This window comes from Ciconia boyciana, chromosome 12 (genome assembly GCF_034638445.1).
Source record: "Ciconia boyciana chromosome 12, ASM3463844v1, whole genome shotgun sequence".
In the NCBI taxonomy this organism is placed as follows: domain Eukaryota; kingdom Metazoa; phylum Chordata; class Aves; order Ciconiiformes; family Ciconiidae; genus Ciconia; species Ciconia boyciana.
The window spans coordinates 22,622,253-22,641,917 of record NC_132945.1 but is presented as its reverse complement, the minus strand read 5'-3'; the positions used below and the strand labels follow the sequence as shown (position 1 = coordinate 22,641,917).

At 43.0% G+C, this 19,665-nt stretch overlaps 1 protein-coding gene across 1 annotated transcript in view; it reads left to right on the top strand.

The window, feature by feature from the left end:
• LOC140658611 (vascular endothelial growth factor receptor kdr-like) overlaps positions 1-19,665 on the top strand; it is a 138,261-nt gene that overhangs the window by 41,988 nt on the left and 76,608 nt on the right. Inside the window, exons 3-5 of the mRNA XM_072877249.1 lie at positions 200-411; positions 14,261-14,388; positions 18,621-18,780. Coding sequence (XP_072733350.1) covers positions 200-411; positions 14,261-14,388; positions 18,621-18,780 — 500 coding nt within the window. The remainder of the gene's footprint in view (positions 1-199; positions 412-14,260; positions 14,389-18,620; positions 18,781-19,665) is intronic.

The window sequence follows — 19,665 nt, the reverse complement described above, 5'->3', positions numbered from 1 at the left end:
AGGAATCTCCCCTGCTCTGGGGAAGGGTGTGGGGTGATCCTCATGCGTGGAAACACAAACACCCAGCAACCTGTATCATTCATTTCCAAATGACAAGAGTAGGAACACTGGGAACATCAATAACAGCTGGCCAGAAGGAAGCCCAAATTTTGTCTGAAGTCATGACTCTATCTTTAATTTTGGCGTGTTGTGTTGACAGGGGAGCACCTTCTGTAAGCTGGCTTTTGAGGGGGGACCAGAAGGAAGACCCCCGGGTGCACATAAGTAATTGTCGCAATAACACAAGGCAAAGCTGCAGCATGCTTGTCATCAGGAAAGTCATAGCTAATGACACTGGTTACTTCACCTGCATTCATGATGACTCCCCATCGAATGAGGATCTCATGGCCAAGATTTATGTGTTTGTTAAAGGTAAGAATTTAACTTTGTCTTTTTGTTACGGCTTTTTGGTAATATAAACTGTGTTCAAGCGTGGGATCTGTGCTAGGTAGAACACGCAAGCCAATTCAGATGCTTTCACAAATCCCACCTCCCCACTGGCCCAGCACTGGAGCAAGCACCAGCTTTGACATTTTGAAGAGGATGGATATATTTGGATTTTCATGCCAGCTGAATTCACAGGGACATAGATGTGAGAACCAGAAATTACCTATTCTTGTAATTTCAAGTTCAGTTCCAGGACTTGAAAACTGGATTGTCCCATCTAGTTTTGTCTTCCAAATAACTGATACACGGATTTCTTTAAACCTCTTTTCCTTTTCTTTTCCTTGTAAGACTAAATTCTTTTATCCTAAAGGGTTTTGCTATCACAGTGCTTTTCCTAAGATTCATCCTGAATACCCAAGTCCTCTCTCTTTCCCTTCCTCCCCAGGCATGAAACTCCCCGACAAAATTCTTTGTAATTCCTCTCTCTCCTACACATTTGTATACTGCTTTGTCCTTCATGTCTGTGAGACATGCTTAGCGAAGCCGGATGACTGCATTATACATATTTTACTGTAAAAAATGGCCCATTGCTCATTTTTGTTCTCTTTGAGCTGCCTCTCCCCCATGTGTCAGAATCATTGAGTTCAGATCCAATTATAAATGGAAGCAGAAAGTTCAGAGGAGCGTGGTCCTCTGTGATTAAGTGAATATAACATACTGAACGACCATTTCAATAATACAAATTTTTGTTAGGAGAATATTCCCCAAAAATGCTGATATTCTTTTCAAATCTACTTGACAAATGCATTACTAAACCACTGAATCATCTTGGATCTTCCAAGCTGAGACTGTGAGTAGTCAGATAAAGGAGCTGACTTTTAGTGCCTTGAATAGGGGATGACATGAACTCCACTGGTGCTGAATAGGCTTACTATTCAGTTCCCCACAAATACTCATGAAAATGAACTGATTTCATTTTTCTAGTAAATGCTAAAATGTGATTCTTTGAATCCTCTTACTAAAACAAATGCTAGAGAGGCAATGAGTTAATCTGATATTATTTGAATAGTTCAGCAAACTTATACTTACAGAGAACACATGTATTTGCTGGGCAGCTCTGATAGTCTCATGGTATTGCTGATGATGGTGAAACCATCACAAGGCGTGACTTCCATCCCAAGGGGACTGGGATATACCCAGGCAGCTAAATTCAACTTCTGCACTACTAGGTGAACACACCTGTTTGATTCATGTGGATGACATTTTCCTGTCTCTTTATGTCTGTTGAAAATAGTCCCTTTCTACCCTTATCCTGCTTTCCCAGCAAGTCTTCCTCTAATCGGAAAGTAGCTTTTTGGTGTTACTTGCTAGTTCCTGCAGTCATTTTTTTCTCCCTTTCTACTTCCTTTTTTTTTATTTTTCCCTGTTACTCTAAGCCCTGGTTGCTTTATCCACCCTAGTTCTTGTGCTGAGCTGTTTCCTTTTCTCATTACACAGCGCTCAGATGCCCCACGTCTAATATTGTTAACCCAGCCCAATGCCTACACTTCAGGAAACAGTGCATTGAAAACTCAATTCTCTATCCTGATTCAGTGCCCTGGCTGGCTACCCAGGCCTTCATTACTCTATGGCAGGAGCACGTGCAGGAAATGTTATGGATCTTTTGGGACCACCTGAGCATTTTCCTTAAGAAAATATCTCAAGTTATGAAATGCTTGCCAGCGATGCACTTGGAACAGTGCTAATCTAAAAAAATCACAGGATGTCCTCTTGCTCGCCTGAAACTGCTGTGCCAACGTTCCCCTGAAAAACAGCACTGGATGGCTGTTTTCTCTAAATCACCCTCCAAGATTGTCCTCTCTCAGATGCAATTTAATTGTGTCATATGCCCTCTCTGCTCTAAGAGCTCTTACTCCTGTGCTTTAAAAGTTATTGAAGGAGAAGTGGGTAGAAAGTGAACCAGGTTGTACTATGCACTCCATGGGTGAAGCAGTGAGAAAGGGAAGTCAGCGGGGATCCCTCTGGTCCATGTCCTAGCCAGCCAGCTGCTCATCCACCCCAAAGCAGAGCTCTGCCACAGCAGTTCAGTCTATAAGCCTGCAAGTGCCTGCTGGGATCTGGCCTGCCAGTCGGAGGAAGCTGCTTGGCCCCAGTGAGATGAAGCTATTTATACCTCAGCATGGATGCTGTCCTCAGGGCATTTCTTCCTCCCATTCAGTTCCTGTGTATATTTGTTGAAAGCCAGCAGGCTGTTTTGGGGACAAGAAAGCTGTTCTTCAGTGAGGGCTCTACGAATTGTGGAGTTAAGCAAGGCATTCAGAACGTACCTATGATTTTCTTCAATATTTAAACATGCCTTTTTAAGGAAATTGGTCCGACAGTGTCTGGATGTCACTGAGAAACCCATCAGTTGTCTCCAAGTGAAGAAACTCACAGTTCCCTGTGAGTGCCAGAGAAGGGAGAGCTCCAAAAGACATCTCTCTGGACGTTTTGTGGAGAGAGCAATTGCTCAGCAGGGTGTTTATGAGACTGAGCCAGGTGGAGTGAGAAAATGTTGAGCCAGACCCTGAAGGCTGGAGATTCCTCTGAGGTTACAAGCCATTATTGCCAAAAAAGGAAGGGGAATGGTATTTTTTCCCTTCGTTCCTGGCCTGCTGCTTGACACCGAAATGAGAACATGATTGTATCGGAAGCCCTGCTTATTGGCTATTATTTCCTGTGCTTGCTTCTGTTTTTACAGCCTCCCTGGTGGAGTTTCTAAGCCCTGTCAGATTCTGGCATTCAGCAGCTCTCCCCCCTGGTGCAATTGGGCCGTGACCCCTGCACATCAGTCAGATCATACGGGACGCAAAGGCGGCAGGGTCAGCCGCCATGCCTCAGCTGTGTGCTGACAGTCTGGAGGGAGGGAGAACTCGGGATCTTAATCCTGAATAATTGTTCCCAAGGCCTTTTCTGCTTCCCACTGCAGCTGCAAGTCCCAAGGATCGTAATTAAAGAGCAAGACAACCCCCTTCTCCTGTTGCCCATCTCCTTGTAGAAAATACAACATAGCTTAGGGCTGGAACAGAAATAGTTGGGTGGTTTTTAACCATGTTGTTTAGCTTCATTGCAACTCTGAGGGATAACCTCTGCAGCGAAACGCAGCGTCTGGTTGAACACAGCGCTGCAGTGCTGAACGGGAAGAGCAGCCAAGCAACTGTCTCGTGGCTGCTGTCGGAGAACAAGGTGCATGGGGGAAGCCCACCCTCAGTCCACAGAATATGCTGTCTCTGCTGAGCCAGTTCTGGACCAGTAGCAGTAAAGACAAGTCTTCACTGCAAACTAGCTGCGCACGTAGGAGCCCACGTCAGAAAGACCCACGTGGACGGCATTTCCACTGCAAATGCTGCCAAAGCCAGCTAGCCAATGTCATTTGCTTCTATCTTCTGCAATTACCCTTCCCAACCAAATGGATACTTCCCTCTGAGGAACATATTTATTTCAGCCTTTGGGATCCCTGTGCCAAAGGAAAGGGCAGGCCGTCTACTTTGTGTTAAAATATAGAGAGCTCTCTCTACAATGTTTCCTAGGGCACATATAAAATTTAACATGGCTTAGAGAAGGAGGAAAAAAAGACAAATCAAGTAAAGATTCGCTCCACCTTCCCAAAGGGCTATCCCAGGCCCCAGCCTAGACAGAAGTCAGGACTTGCAGCTCTCAGCTATTTGAAATACTGTTACTGTCAGCAAAGCAACTGTCTCAAAGTAAGATAGTCCTCAGGACGTCAGCTGGAAGAGCTCTCTGTACCAGCTGAAACGCTGCCTCAGCCTTTGCAGTGATTTCCCCTTGCAGTCCTTCGCTCTATGTAGCAGTAAGGGATTTGCTACACCTTTTTGTAGCACTCAGTCAATGCATCAGTAGGAAGGAGCATAAGCTCGATTCTGTTTTGCTTCCCTCCATCAGCAACTTGTCTGACGTTATTACTGTGGTAACTGGAACTGGTCACATCTTGCCAAATAGCGTCTAGAAAAGTTCATCCAAGTTTCCAAGATGTGCTTTGATTCCTGTCCGCACACACCAGTAGTACTGCTTTGCTAGAACTGTAGGGCTAAAGGAGGCGATCTCCTCATCGCAGACATGGGGCGAGCAGGCCAGCAACAGACATCCTCTACTATCTTTTATGCAAAGCAGGGCTGTTATTCTGTTTCTTGAAATAACTATGGCCATGATAGGGCTGGTTCTCAAGTAACTACTCCAGAAACACGAGTCTCACCTCCTCTGACCAACATACTGTAATTGGCACAAAATGATGTATGAGCCCAATGCATCAGGGTTGGCTGCCACACAAGGGTCCAAGTACGCTGGGGTACAATCACGAATTCCTCTTTGTGCCTAGTGTGGTTCACTATTCAAACACGTAGATTGGTGAACACTTTAACAGTGTCTTCCCACCCAGAGCAATTCAGCTGCTGGTGTTTCACCATCTCAGTGTTACTGTGAGTTAGGAAAATGGCAGGATTGAGGGAGTAATTTGTTTCCATACATTTGGTTTTCAGCACTGATGTTTGCAGGAACACGGTGTAACTAGAAGATACCCTGCAGAGAATTTGAGTTCTGGCTCCTTTTAAAGTTCGTATGGACACCATGAAGCACCAGCACTGCAGGCTTGAGCCATAGTGCAGTCCTGCCAGGAGTCTAGAGGACGAGAACTGGAAATCAAATTTGAAGCAAGACAGACTTTTATATGGGAGCACAAGTCCTGTTAAGGCCATTCTGAAGGAAAAAGGGGGATGGGGGATGCATCCAAGCAGGTTGTCCTGTCAGAGCATGCATCTCACTGCTTGTCAGCTCCAGCAGCAAGGCATCCCCAAAGAAGGGTATCAGCTCTCCCTTGCTATTGCAAAGAACAAGGAGGAGAGGTGGTACAAGTACTGCATCAGGGTAGAGCGTAACATCAACCACATTCTCTTCTTTATCAAATGGTACAGCCCAGAGATGTGAAGCCCCATCTTCTTCATCCCTTCCCCACCAAGAGAAATCTAAAGAAGATGGAAGTGCATGAAAGCACCCCTCACATGAGATCGTATTTTGGTTCTGATGTTCTTTGAAGCTGATTTCTGCCTCCTTAATTCTCGTGACTGTTCACAGAGATAATCTGAATGTGAGAAGCAGAAATGCAGGGCCAGAGTGACAGCCCTGACTTGGGCTTTGGCTTTCTTTCTAGAAGATATTACCAGTGAGAACAGAGTTGGAGCTGCATTTTTCTTTCTTTCACGCTGGAGACACTGAGACAGCTACACTTGCTGCCAGACGCTCAGCAAGCTGAGATAGGCAAATGCTGTTCTGTCTGCTCAGTGTGGAGCCCAGCAGATAAGCTGGCTGTCTCGCACAGACTGGTGGAAGGGTTTGGCACCATATCCTAGTTAACAGTGTTTAGGGCCACATCACATGGGAATATAGGCTATGTCACTGTGCAGGACCCTCTCTGTTGTTCCTCAAGTATTAAGGGCTGGATGCAAGGGAAAAGTAAGATGCTTTCTATTCTGAATCAAGACATTCAGTATCTTCAAATCATATCCAAAGGGTCACTTTTAAGTGGAGGAGCCTTGTAAGATATGATGTTGAGTGAGCAGCATAAGTTCCTGGCACTACATCAGTGACATCACTTGACATCCCAGCAGGAAGAGGTAACGATCCCCTCCTTCTCACTGATAAAGAATTTCTAAATGAAAGCCTGACAGCCAAAAATCACACACACATTTCCCTCACGTCTTCCTTCCCTTTTCTCATCCACTCACTAATTGCTAATTGCTGAGCCTTACCCAAGGTCTGCAGCGGGCAGCAGCTAATGTAGGAGACCTGTTCTTAATGATGGGACATCAGGTAAAGCTGGTGAATATTTTCTACAAAGTCTGTGCCTGCCTAAAATCTAGTGTTGTGGGGAGACAGAATTTATGAGTTCTTCTGGTGCTTGAAACATAATTCCAGCAAAAGTGTGGAGACTTGTTTGTTTTTTAAAAATAAATCTTTCCATGTTGGCTTTTATTTGTTTGGCAGTGAGAAGCATTTTGTTTCCACAATTTTTGAAGGAACACTTTTTAAAGCAATATTTTTCTCTACAAATATTCCTGTGTTTCTAACAGTAATCTCCAGGGGAAGAATGTATTTCATTTGACCAAAACAGAACGCTTCATGTTGATTCAGAATGGCTTCTGGGGGTTTTGCAGCCACTTCTGTTTTGCCTGAAGAGAAAATATTCTGCTTTCTGTTTAATCTAAACATTCCACCACCAATTCTTTTCATTGGCCTGCCAAACTGAAAAGTCCTTTACTTTCAAAGATCCAGTTTCAAAACGAGTTTATAGAAGTTACTCCTGGACCTAGAAGAAGCTTTGATGGGTTACCAGGAAGAATACAGCAGACCAGGCAACTTCCTTGTAAAGCTTTCCAAAATACTCTGACCGAAGTGTCACTTAACTGCTAATTATCCTGTTAACGTAAAGAACAGATTATAAACCTCCTCCTAGTGTTTTTGACCTTGATGAAGACAAACTTCATGGGGATTATGTCAAAACATGAACTTAAGGAACCTGTGAAACTCTGCCCAGGCTTCCCAGCTAAGGTATGACTGAATGAAGAAAATAAATAGCGAGGGTGAGAGAATTATCTTTAGCAGGAACAAAGTGAGAAGCAAAATGACAATGTTCAGGAATTTCACGGACATGAACAGCCGTGGATGACTGTCCTCGAAGGCCATTTAGTGCTTATCATCTCTGTGGGCTGATGGATAGTATCTGAAGGGAGAGGTGATGTTATCCCCACAGCTTTAGACATGATACAAATATCATGAGACAAATTGCTGTCACGGTGTATGAAACCTGAGCAGAAACAAAAAGCACCCAAAATCCTGTACAAAATCCTGTGTGTGTGTCTCAGGAGGATGTTTCAAACATGCAGGCAGGTGATACAATGCTGAAAGCATTGAAGAGCTGTAGGAGAGAGCCCGAGTCTGCAACATGCTGAGCTCCTGGGGTGCAATGCTGAGGGCTTTTAAGTCCCTCAGCTTCATCAGCTGGCAGGACGGGCCCCTGAGCCCTCTGGAGAGTGGGATTCAAATGGCAAGTGAGCATGACATAATTACAGACCTGCCCCTCTTCCTGGTAGACAGACACCTATATTACAGATAACACTAAACAAAAGAACAGATGTCACCGTGAGGAGAAGGAGTCCCATATCTGTGTTTGCATGCTGCCACCGCGGAGGCTTGAAGGGAGAACTGCACGTTCCCCAGACAATTGCTATTACACCACTGAATTAAAAGGGACCCTCCCTAAGCTCATCTCAAGCAGCAATTAATCTCCTCCTAGACAGAAGGAGAGTTTAAACATGAAGGGCTTCACTGCCTGAAGGTAAACAATGTTCTTGTAGGCACTTGACCTTTGAGTTGCTTTTGCGTGCGGCATGCTTGATTTTTGTGCCTGGCTCTGTCCCTGTGCCTGGACAGCAGGCCCCCTTCCCCTCCGCTGTCCCGCTGCCTCTGCTTCCTTCGCTTTGCTGTTTGTGTTCCCGCTTGAGCTGTGCTGGGTAAACAGTAACACCCTGGCCTGGCTGCAGTTTCCTGCAAACTTCCACTGACCTGGAGAGCTAGACAGCCAGTCTGAGACCAAAGGGAAGGGGCCTTTCCCTCGCCTTGGAGCTGGTGTTGCAGCTGATAAGTCCCTAATGTGCTACAGCTCTTGTCTTTCTTCACGGTTAATGAGCTTTGCAGCCCACGGTAAATTATTCTTTTTAATTATCCTATGGGAATTGATGGGTGTTTCTTTATGGGTAAGATTCATAGGGCATATTACCTTCCCAACTCAGGAGGAACAGATGTGCCAAGCTGCAGGGAAATACGCTATTTCATAAAGTGTTTCTCTGCTGAGAATTTTTTCCCTCAGAGTTCAGTGCTGGTAACTGCAGAGAGGATGACACCTGCATTTCCCATGCCACAGCTCTCCAAACTGCAACAGTTGAGTGCAGTTGATTTACACCATCTGGAATTAGAGATCTTCCTTGAGGCTAAGGTTATCATTTTTAAAGAAAAGTGACCCTGTCCCTTTTGTTTCAATAAGTTCTGTCTCTGAGAGACTTTTTTACAAGGAGTTAACTGATTGCTGATTAACTTAAGGTGGTGAACGTTTGTAAAGCTGGCAGTGACACTCCCGATGTTCCAGCAGATCATTTTTCCATGCCACAGTCAGTTGGAACTACTTAGGAGTTTCATGAAGGATTCAGTTTTTTGTCCGCACAAACCATAACAAAGGTATCAGCTGGCAGTTGATTAGTTCCCTATTCAGTATTTATTCGTTGTCATTTTGTTAAGATCCAAAGCTGAGCCACTTTATATTGGCTTATCTGTTAAGTGAACAGTCCAGCGGCCTGGAAAGTGCTCTTGCTCAGAGCATCTCCTTCCCAATGCAAGTGGGGTCCGCTTGCTCCTGCTTACGTGGGTTTTTACGGCAGCTGGACTGAAGCTCAAGCAGGCTGCAGGACGCATGGAGCTTTGCTCTGTTGCTCCGTGTGCTGGTACTCTTTCGTGCTTGATGATGTTATTTTTTCTTTTGCACAGAGTTTCACAGTTAGGGAGAAAAAAAAAGCCTCCCTGGCCTCACTGACATACCCAGGGTTATTTAGTGAGTGCTTGACCTTCACCTGCAACTGCCTTTTCCTTTCATTCCAGGGTCGCTTTCCACCAATGGCCAAAGTGTAGCCCTAACCTCATGTTTAAGCTCTCATGTCAAAACTGTAGTAGTTTAGCCCTGCAAGTAGCTGCCACATTAGCATCTTCACTTGTGGACTTGCTCCACTAACTCACACAGGTATCCCACCCTCTTTAAGAGCTCCAATATTGCAGATTGCAATAGGGAGGAAAGGAGGCCTTTGGTAGACAGAGAACTCTCTTTAGGCTAAGGCTATAAACTGGATAAAGCCCTGAGATAGCACAGATTATAGCCATCTGCTTACTGCACAGGGCTCTAGGAACCTCACTTACTACAGGAAAGAGAAGGACCCATAAAATATAAAACCTTTTTCTCTTTTTCTCAAAACAGAGTGAGAATAGTGCCCATGAGACCTGACATCCGCTAGAGATTAACAATCAGTTGCAGCTCAAGCCATCCTCTCCTTTCCCAACCCAATCTTTATAACCCAGAAACTGCCTTTTGCTGTTGTTAATTGCACGGTGATTTTAAAACGCTCTCGAGATTTCAAATACTGGTGATAGAAGGGTAGATTTATATATTTTGGCTTCCAATTCAGATTGTAGCTTATGATCTGGGATAGTGTAATTCTAGCTACTGGCTAGACGTATGGCAATTCAGGTGCAGGCTGCTATTAAAAATCAATTGGGAATGAAATATAGCTTCTGTTATATGTACTGTGAATTCATGCTTCCCGTTTAGGTGTTCTTCAGTAGTTTAGTACCACCATGATGAGTATCTGTCCTATTTACAGCTGAAAAAAGTAGATTATTTTTAGGTCTGTTGTGAATCTGAACATTTGGTAGAGGTCAGTCTTGGAGGTAGGGAGAGATGATGGAGGAGATATGAGGTTAAAGAATTATTTTTTTCCCTGAACAGGAAATATTTTTGAGAAATTTTATTCTGTTTGACTAAGATATTTCAATCATTACATAAGTGGATATTTTCTGACATTTTAGAATTATTTAACTTTTGCTTAGCTGCCTTCTTTTGATTTACGTTACTTTTTAAATAAACAGTGCTATTCTGAAATTCCCTCTAAAAATACTGGCACAAATATTTTCAAATTCAGTGTTCCCATCTTTTCAGTCAAAACAATTAGTCAAAATTTGATCCAGATTTGTGATTTGTGTATCAAGAAGCTACTTTTTTCACAGCAAGTTTCCTCTTGGCCTATATTCTTGTCCTGTCCCCCTGTCATGTGGCATATTAGTTGTTCTCTCTTTTTCTCCATAGGACTAGAAATAGATAGGAATACACTTCCCTTGACACTTTTTTGCACTCCCAGTGTTTGTTGCAAATACACAAAAATCTACTTTCTCTGCTTTTTCCTATAACAAATAATACAAGGATCTTCTTCTAATAATCCAGGGTCTTCTTTTAAGTAGAAAGGCCTTTCACCATTTGCACAAGCTTTAAAATTGGCTATAAAAATATCATCACATTTGATGCCTCCAAGTATGGTTTGGCTGGAGAGCAAGACTGCAGAGGTATTAGGCAGCACTAATGCTCAGGGACAAACACCAAACACATTTTCGTAATGTGACTCAATAGAAGATTTTAGCAGACCTGTTTGGGAAGTGCATAAAACACTGGATTGAGTATAAACATTTTCTATTCGTTTCAGAGATTGGAACAAGCTACAAAGTTGTGGTCCAGAGATCAGGTTTCTCAGCTCAAGGCTTGATTTAGAACCAGTGCCTGCCTAACCAGAAAGTTCAGATGTGTATCTGAAACTTCCTAAGTGTTGGGAGATTACAGGTCTAGTTTTTTAATTCAAATTAATCTCTCTCACATCATGGTTCTTGCAATGCCCTTACTCCAAAGTACATGCTTTTTTATAGACCAATCCAGTCAGAATAAATCAATGGCATGGAATAAAAGCTGACATGAAAAGACATTACTAGAAATTATAGACATCATCCAGATTTCTGGTCTTCATCTTCTGTTTTACTGCCTTGTGTTCAGTGCTACTGATCAGCTCCTTGTCAGAGCTCCCCACATTAATCACGCATCTCTTGTACTTGCGCAGTGACCCAAGTGTCTTTTGTAAATCATCATAACACCTGTGACCTTTCTGATACACACAAGGAGCTCCAACCAACATTTGCTCTCATCATGATTACATTTTGTCCACTAAGAATCCTATTTCCAGTTCTCAGAGCTAAAATGAAGCTATCAAAAATACGAAAGGCAACAGTCCCGCTCTCCTGTCTCAACCCCTGCCTTTCACCCTTCACGTTTTTGTGAGTGAAACTGGTTTGGGTTGTGAAGCGAAGGAACTCCAGCTCTCCACCGAGGCAATTCTTTGAAGATTAATTCCAAGTGACAGCACTTACGTATTTCCATGACATTCCTTAAGCAAAGACTGTTGTCATTAGGCAGGAAATGAACATTGATATCCCCAAATGAGTGACGTGTTCCCAGATGAGTTACCAGTCGTGGGGAAATAAAGACAAAGTGAGATAAACCAACTCTCTTTTCCTTTGTGAGTGGAGCTGTGGAAGAGCAAATCCAAATCTCACAGTCCATGTTCAAACTGTTCTGCAGGTCACCCATAAGCATAGTTACATCACTTACATGTAGAGCACTTGTCACCCAGAAAAATTCAACATAAATAAGCACTTCACCTACTGTTTAATTACAGATCCTCCAGCATGGAATACACAGCTCCCTGCCAGGGGCCAAAGGGTGAACATTTGTTTTAAACTGAAAAATAGATCCCCACAGATTTGAAGCAAAAGACTGTTTGCCAGGGATGGAGTACTGGGAAAGGAGAAATTCTGGAGGGTTTCACAATTTTAGACTTTGTTGAGAGTACCCAAAATGGCCAACACCCAGAAAGGGATACTTGGAATTTTTAAAACTCCATGTACAGGGTTTTTTTCCTCACTAGCTAGAAAAGTTAGAGAAATATTTTGCCATCTTTTCACAGAGATTTTGGAACATTCCCAGTTTTGCCAACAGATGAAGGAGGGAGAGCGGCCTGATACAGTTACGCAAGGATTAACGGGATGAATAGTGTGTTACTCCAACACACTTCACCTGGGGCTTTCTTCAATCATAGAACAGCTGCCACAACACCCTTAGATGTAAAATGAGAGCGTGCGTTTAGGCGAAAGGATCGGGGCCAGCTGGCCTGGCACATTGGTGCTAAACCAAGACGATTGCACCGTTCAGGCTCTTAAACACAGCCTGTGGCTTTGATTTTTGTGCTTGAGACGTGTCTGATCACAGATGAGGGTATACGCAGCCTTTGCTGGAGATACTCCCGCACCCTGCTGCAGAGTCAGACCAATGCATGCTAAACAGAGGGGCCATAAGACAGGAAAGACGGTTTTTCCCCAGCAGCCCTAGGGGTTTTGCCCTACGCAGCCCAGCTGCCGTAGGGGGGTATTGCCCAGCAGCCGTAGCCGGCCATCCAGCACAGCCCACCTGAAGCAGCTGCTCCTCTGCCTCGGCGGGCTACCACCGGCTCCGCTCGCCTGGCCCAGCTCCCCCGCTGGCCTCTCAGCTGTGGAGAGCGGGAGGGCTCCCCGAGATCGAGAAGTAGCATTGTCGTCTTGGTTTGGTAGTGTGTGGACTTTTTCATGTCTTTGCACAGAGACGTGCCATTCTGAGCAATTTCTGGATGAACAGTGGGGCTACATCCACCAAGCAATAAGTAATTGACTTTTTATCTCTATCAAAAATCCCTTAATACTACATCAGAAATTAGAGAGGAAACATGATACGAGGATACGAGGGTAGTTCAGGAAGTACGTTAATGATCTTCATCAAGAAGGACACTTTTCCTCATTATACAACATCGGAGAACAGGTCGCCTACACTATAGGTGTTTCCCTTTTCCAAAGCCATAAAGTGTTTGGCCATTGTTGAAAGCCTCCTACCAATCCATAGCGATGGATGTGTCAGCCCTGGCCGACTGCATTCATTACCAATTTGGCTCATTTGGGAGTAGTTAAGCCTTCTTTTGAAAACTGATTTTAATTTCCTCATAGCACATCCTTTTTTAAAGTACTGTCAGAATACTTTAAAGCACATTTTTGCAACCTAGATTGTTCACAAACCTTTAATGTCAGCTATTTCCCATGCTTTAGGTGAAGCCATTTCCAAAATATAATTAAGTGTGTGGAGGCAGGTCCCAAGCCAGGGATAAGCAGGTTGAGGTTATTGTACAGGGTGCATATGCTTTCCTGTCAACAGTATAATCCAAACCAAAAGTGGTTGACTGCCTACACTGTGGGGTGTAGTTGGTATTGTATTAGCTGAATGGTATTTGAAACTTGATACCGTAAGAATATCAAGTCACAGAATGCTTTTTAGAAAAATCTTGAAGGTTTTAGGACTTCACAAACATTGTTTTAATTTTCTGATGACCATCACTGTATTCAGACAATGAAAAAACAGTGAGTGAGACTCAGAAGCTTTATTAACTTAAACTACCTCAGATTTTTATTTATTTCTATTGTGTATATATATCCGCTCTGATTTATTGTGGCAGATCTGTAGAAAATCCCACAGTTCCCCAAGAGTGTGACCAAGTTACTTCACTGTTAGGTTAAACAGATTATTCTTGCCCAGCTTTGAATATCGTGGGGCTACGTTCCCTTTTTGCATGCTTTCTGCAGTATTCTAGAGATTCTCATTTACAGAAAGAAGCTTTTTTCTTTCAGCAGATTTACCTTAACTGCTGTAAGCCTATTGTAACACTTAACTGCTGTGGAATTCAGGAGTGCTGCGGTATAATATCACCTATGAAAGAAATTCAGAGCACTGGGGAAAGAACTAACTCCAGTGCCATGAAAACCTGGGGAACTGATTTATTAACTTCATTTTTACAGATGGAGAATGGGTAAGAAAAGGAGTTTTTACAAGATTACACTGCAAACTGGTAAAATAGGCTTAGAAATGGGGTAGTCTGATTCTTGGTCATTGGCTATAATCCCTAGATGACACTGGCATTGGCAAACAAGCAAGATGCAACTAGATGGATGTCTTGTCACATGCTACAGTGAGCCTTCTATGGGCAGTTAGCCGCTCAGATTGCGGTGCCCTTCTAGTCATTGATCAATAAAGGAACAGTTTTGCAAATCAATGTTCTTTTCCCTGCAGACTACAGACATCCATTTGTGGAGATTCACCCAGAACATCCTGAAATAATCTACATTTTAGATGCTAAGAAAACGGTTGTTGTCCCTTGCCGAGTTACCTCACCAGATATCAAACCTAAGCTTACCCAGGTAAGTGACTGTTTCAGAGAAACTCAAATCAATTCAGAGGTCTGGGCTGCCAACACAATGGCTAAAAATACAAAAGCTAGGTAAGTTTCAGAAAAAAATAGCAAAGACACTGAAAATACAGAAGCACAGTCCTGCTCTTGCAGTGTATTACTATTGAACTGTGTACAGCGGCGTTTCAGGGATTAGGCTGAGTTTATCACATATTTTTCTTGTCTTGTGGCTTGATGTTCCTCCATAGTTTGGCAAAGATAGATGACAAGGCACTGTTTTTCTTCAAAATTCTTTGTATAACACCTGGCTATTAGCTATCCTCGTGAAAGCTTATCTCTTTTATACCTTGAACCTCCTCAGAACATTTGCCCGTTTCTGCTTGATTTCATAAATTTAAACCAAGTTTCAGCCTGGGAAATAAATGGCTACAGCATCTATCCTTCAGCAGTAGTTACATCTGAATGTCAAGGTTACAGAATGGTCTGTGAAGGCCAAGGCCATTTAGTATAATAAAAATGGAAATTTAAGGTCTGGGGCTTCCTCAGTCGATGGAGATCTAGTCACTTATTTGAAGGGCTTTAGAATTGCTCTATAGAGAAGCCTATCACGGAGTGAGGAACAGAACATAGGTCTCCTGGCTCCAATCCTGCCTTTTACCTAATAGCTTATGTGCCTTTCCATTTCCCTGCTAGGCTGACTGCTTGAGCTGTCCTGATGGGAACAAGAGCTCATCTTCTTCCTCTGCCCCTTCTCCACAGCCTGCTCCGGAGGGGCTGTGAGCGATGAGGTTGTTCTGCTGGATCTGGTGTGATAGCGGAGCACACGCAGACGGGCTGATGCTATGGTGGTAGGGGGGTCTGAGGACCTCTGCTCCTCTTAGCAGTTAGATGTCTTAGTTGTTAGATGTCTCCTTCTCCTGGGAGACAGCACATGAAACTACGGAGGCCTGAGACAGTGCTCCGGCTCCTGCTGAGACCAATGGCAAATTTCCAGTAGACGTGCAGAGGGACAGCACTGGCCTTATTGCTTTAGCAGATCTCTATTTTTAAATTTTGTCAGTAGGGATTAAAAGGAGGGGAACAAGGCTCCTCTCCAGTTACAGCTTATCACTTTAGCCTGGATAAGCGTTATCAGCTTCTCCTCCTCGGCTATAAAAATGAAACATCCGCATCTGATTTTAGCCTACTTCAACCACATTCATCGCTGGAGTACTGCTGCTGACTTCGGCACAGTCACATGAGCCTAAATGTGGCCTTGGAACCTCGACCAAGCAGACCTCCACATTTATTCCCTTATTTATAGGCAGCCCTGCTCTCCCTGCTTGCCAGCTAAATTCTCTCCCAGTAATTTCTTCAAACACAAACCGAAGTCCTTGCTGCAAGCTGCTGCTGGAATGAAATCTCCACTGAAATCTCCCTTTTGAATTGCAAAGAAAATTGTCCCCAAAAAGATTTTTCCCCTTCAAGGGAGAGCAGCTGGACTGCAGGGCAGGGATGTAGGTGTTGAGTGCTGCTCCCCAAAGGAACCCTCCTGAGGCTGTGAGCTGTGAGTACTCAAGGGGATGCGCTTTGGGAGGCGTGTGTTGGCTTCGGGAGCTGCCAGCCCCGGGCTCCATCTATGGAAAGTCGCCGCTTGTTTTGCCCTGTCTGGGAATTTCATAGCGCCGTGTGGAGCCAAGGTGGCGGCTTCCCGTGCGAAGAGGAAGCGGGGCGGGAGAGGGGTGGAGGTGAGGCTGGGGGAGGAGAGGTGAATAAGGCGATCAGACAAATTTAGAACATCCTCTTCTTCCAAATTTAATCTCCAATAGACAACGAACTTCAAAGAGGGGAAAGCCACTGTGATTTCCTTCAAGCAGCATTGACGCTTTTTGTTTGATTGTTTAAATATATTTTTGAATACTTTATGAAGACGTTTAATATATGTGTAATGTTGAAAAGGGCCTCCTGAGTAGGGTTATTTTTTCTTTCCCCTTCCCCTAGCCATCAGGGAGCAGAGCTGCCAAACCATGAAGTTCAGCTTTATTCTTGTAGAAAATGTACTTTTTTCCACCATAAATTAAGTTCCTTATGTTACCATTATACTTTAAAATCATTGCACTCTCTGGCCTTTAAATATGCATGGGAAAAGGTACCTCTTGCTAATACTAAACAGATCCCAGCTAACGCTACGTATCATCTTTGATATTAATAAACCCATGCTAAGACACACAATTCAAACTTTTAATTTTGCTTAATGTGATTTTAATTCTGGGCAAAAAAAGCATTTTCAGTCTTGTCAGATCTGTTTAGTCACTGATCTGGTTCAGTGTGCATTTGCCACTTACAGCTTTGACCTTCATGGGTGTTAAAGCATGATTAAGCCTCAGGTCTCAGATCTCTTTCTGTAATTTTCCTGAATTTTCCTCATGGCTCTGAACAGAGATGCCACAGCTTGATTACTTCAAAAGTATTTACGTGAAATCCATGTTTCCTACTACTGTCAGAAGAGAACTCCTATGCCAAAAGAAAGCAACTATCTTGCTGTGCCTCCTTCCTCCCAGCAACATCACCAGTCACTGCCCCACGGTCATAGTTCTTTTGTGTTTGGTCTGTGCTGAAAATGTAGTAACAAGTGACCTAAAACAATGCCAACTTGATCCATTGTGTATTCATATGAGAGGTATGAGCATCAGCTCTCAAAGCCTGAAGCTGAAATTTCTTTGGAACAGGAGTATTATTAAAACTGATTCCTATTTAAACTGCACTGCCATACAAGACCACTGTTTGTTTGGAGGCAGAAGAATAAATTGCGTGCTGCATAACAAGAATAAGAGCGAAACTATTACATCACTGGGGAAATTCCCACTTGCAGTCCATAGTGCAGCTCTTCCCTTGGTTAGCTCCAAAAGCTAAGACAAGGTAGCTCTGAAAAGGAAAACATTAACTTGCCTTATCTTTGAGAAGCCAGTATACACTAAGAAGGAGGGAGGAGCACTGTGCAAGTAAAGTTAGTTATCATGTGGCAACTGTAGGCACACTGAGGTTTCCCCAAGCCCTTCATTTTTCAGCCAAAGGTGATCTCAGCACTCCTACAGCCCATCCTCAGTCCTAAAGAGCCTTCCTGTGTCCTGGAAAAGTCAGACCTACAGCCTGTGCTCCCATTCACCTGCCTGGAAATAGGCTGAAATGGGCGAATTTCAGTGATCTGCTCTTTTACAGACTCCTGAGCTGTTTGTCTGCATTTAATGTCACATATTTCTTTCCTACATTATAATCCAGGATTTTCAAAATGATTGGAAAGTAAATTGCATTTTCTCTAGCAAATAGAGGATTTCCCTGTGTGTTAACAGTAATAATAAACTAATTATTCCCACCAACAAAAGCTAACCTGTTTGACATTGGTGCCGTCCAAGGGTATATGAGGGTTCATTCTTATTAAATGAATTTTTGCTCTAGTTTATTTTCCACATTTGCCTTTCGTACCCTCACTTCTTCATAAGCAGAACTTGTAGATACTGGTTTTTTCAAGAATCTCAGAATATTACAAGTATTTATGAATTTAGGACAAAAAAACATGTTACTAAGTCCCTTTATTTCTGCCATCGTACGATTTACCATCTTAAGTCATCCAGGCTGTTTCCGTGCCTAGTGGAAATCAACAGGCTGCTTTGAAAGTGTCTCATCCCTTTCTGTGATGTGGAGGAAATCTGATGACTAGCCATAGACCATAGCTTAGAGATGACTGCTGTCAGGTGAGTTAGTGACATGAATAATTCTGATTTTTGGGGGTCTAACTTTACACATATTTTTAAAGTATCGTGAGATCCCAGGAAAACATATGGTAGCTACATGTAGCATTAAGGAGAAGCAAATTTTGTTCTTAAACACTTCCAAAAATATTACCCTACAAAATTCATATAAGGTAGCCACAATTATTTCCAGTCAAGAGATGAGGGAAATGGGACCTACAACCAGTAGCATGGTATCTTGCCTAAGATCTGAGAGGACTGGGGCTACTGAATCAAAAGCCCCAGTTACGATGTCCAAGTTTTGGATTTCAAAGACAGTCATACCTTAGGGACGGCTTTTCTATTTGCTTATGTTGATGTTGCTTAAGATATGTGTGGAATGAGACCACCAACCACTCGGAAAGGTCAAATATCGACCCTGCCTCTAAAGCAGAACAGCCTTGGCTGGTTGCCTCTATGGTCTGAGGGGAAAGGGAATGTCTCACAAGCCTCCTATCTGTCTGTTCTCTTTCAGTATCCTTCTTCTGTAGAGATGAACTTCAGGAGGATTATGTGGGACCCAAAAAGAGGATTTGTCATCCCCTCTCATTCTTTTGTTTACTCTGGAGTACTCACATGCACTGCAAATGTCACTGGGAGTGTGTTCACCTCCTATTACCTAGCACAGAGATTGGGTGAGTGACTACTGTGCGCCAAGGAATGACCACAATGTTTCTATTTCATAGCTAAGCGCCTGGGTATTATTTCTTGGTTAACCTCAATTATATTCGATATATCTCATTGGTATGTATCTGTAGCAAGTCCAAGCTGGAATGCTAAAAGCAAACTCATTCTTCTCCTTTTTTCCTATTCAATAGAACTTGGATTTGATCCACTCCTGGTTTTGAAAAATTACCAAGTGTTGAGGTGGTACAAAGTAGGAGTATTTTATTCGAACCCCACCAAGGCTTTGTTTGCTTGGATTGAGCTATATTTATATTAAAACAACTGCTGGTTTAGGATAAACTAAACAGCAGCTTTCTTTTTGCTTCTGGTCATTAAACACACAAGATCATGGTATAAAAATCTCATTAAACTGCTATTTCAAATCTCTTCTTTTTTATATAGTTTCTCTTGGTGATTTACTATACTCTTGCCCTTGTATTTCCAGTTGAGCTTCAGCTCAGAATTAAAATCTAAATTTGAAGCAACTAAATATTAAATTTTTGAGTGCTGGGGATTTATATGAAGCCAATCAGAATTTATTTTTCCTTTGTTTTCAATGTATGTTATTTCTCTCCTCATATATTACATTTTTGACAGAGGGGAGTTTATTGTGACTTCATTCCCATTAGATCATGGCATCCTTCTATACAATTAGCACTCAGCTTTAAACAACAGGCTTGTAAATTTGTATGGCAGCCAAATAAAAGTCCTGTAAATCTCTCTCTCTCTCTTTCTTCATTGTTGGAGTAATTATTTTTTACTAGAATCATGAATGCAAAGCTAAAAAACCCATTAGGTCATCCCTCTCTAGCCCAAAAGGACACAGGCAATATCTTACTCTAGAATGTGTTACG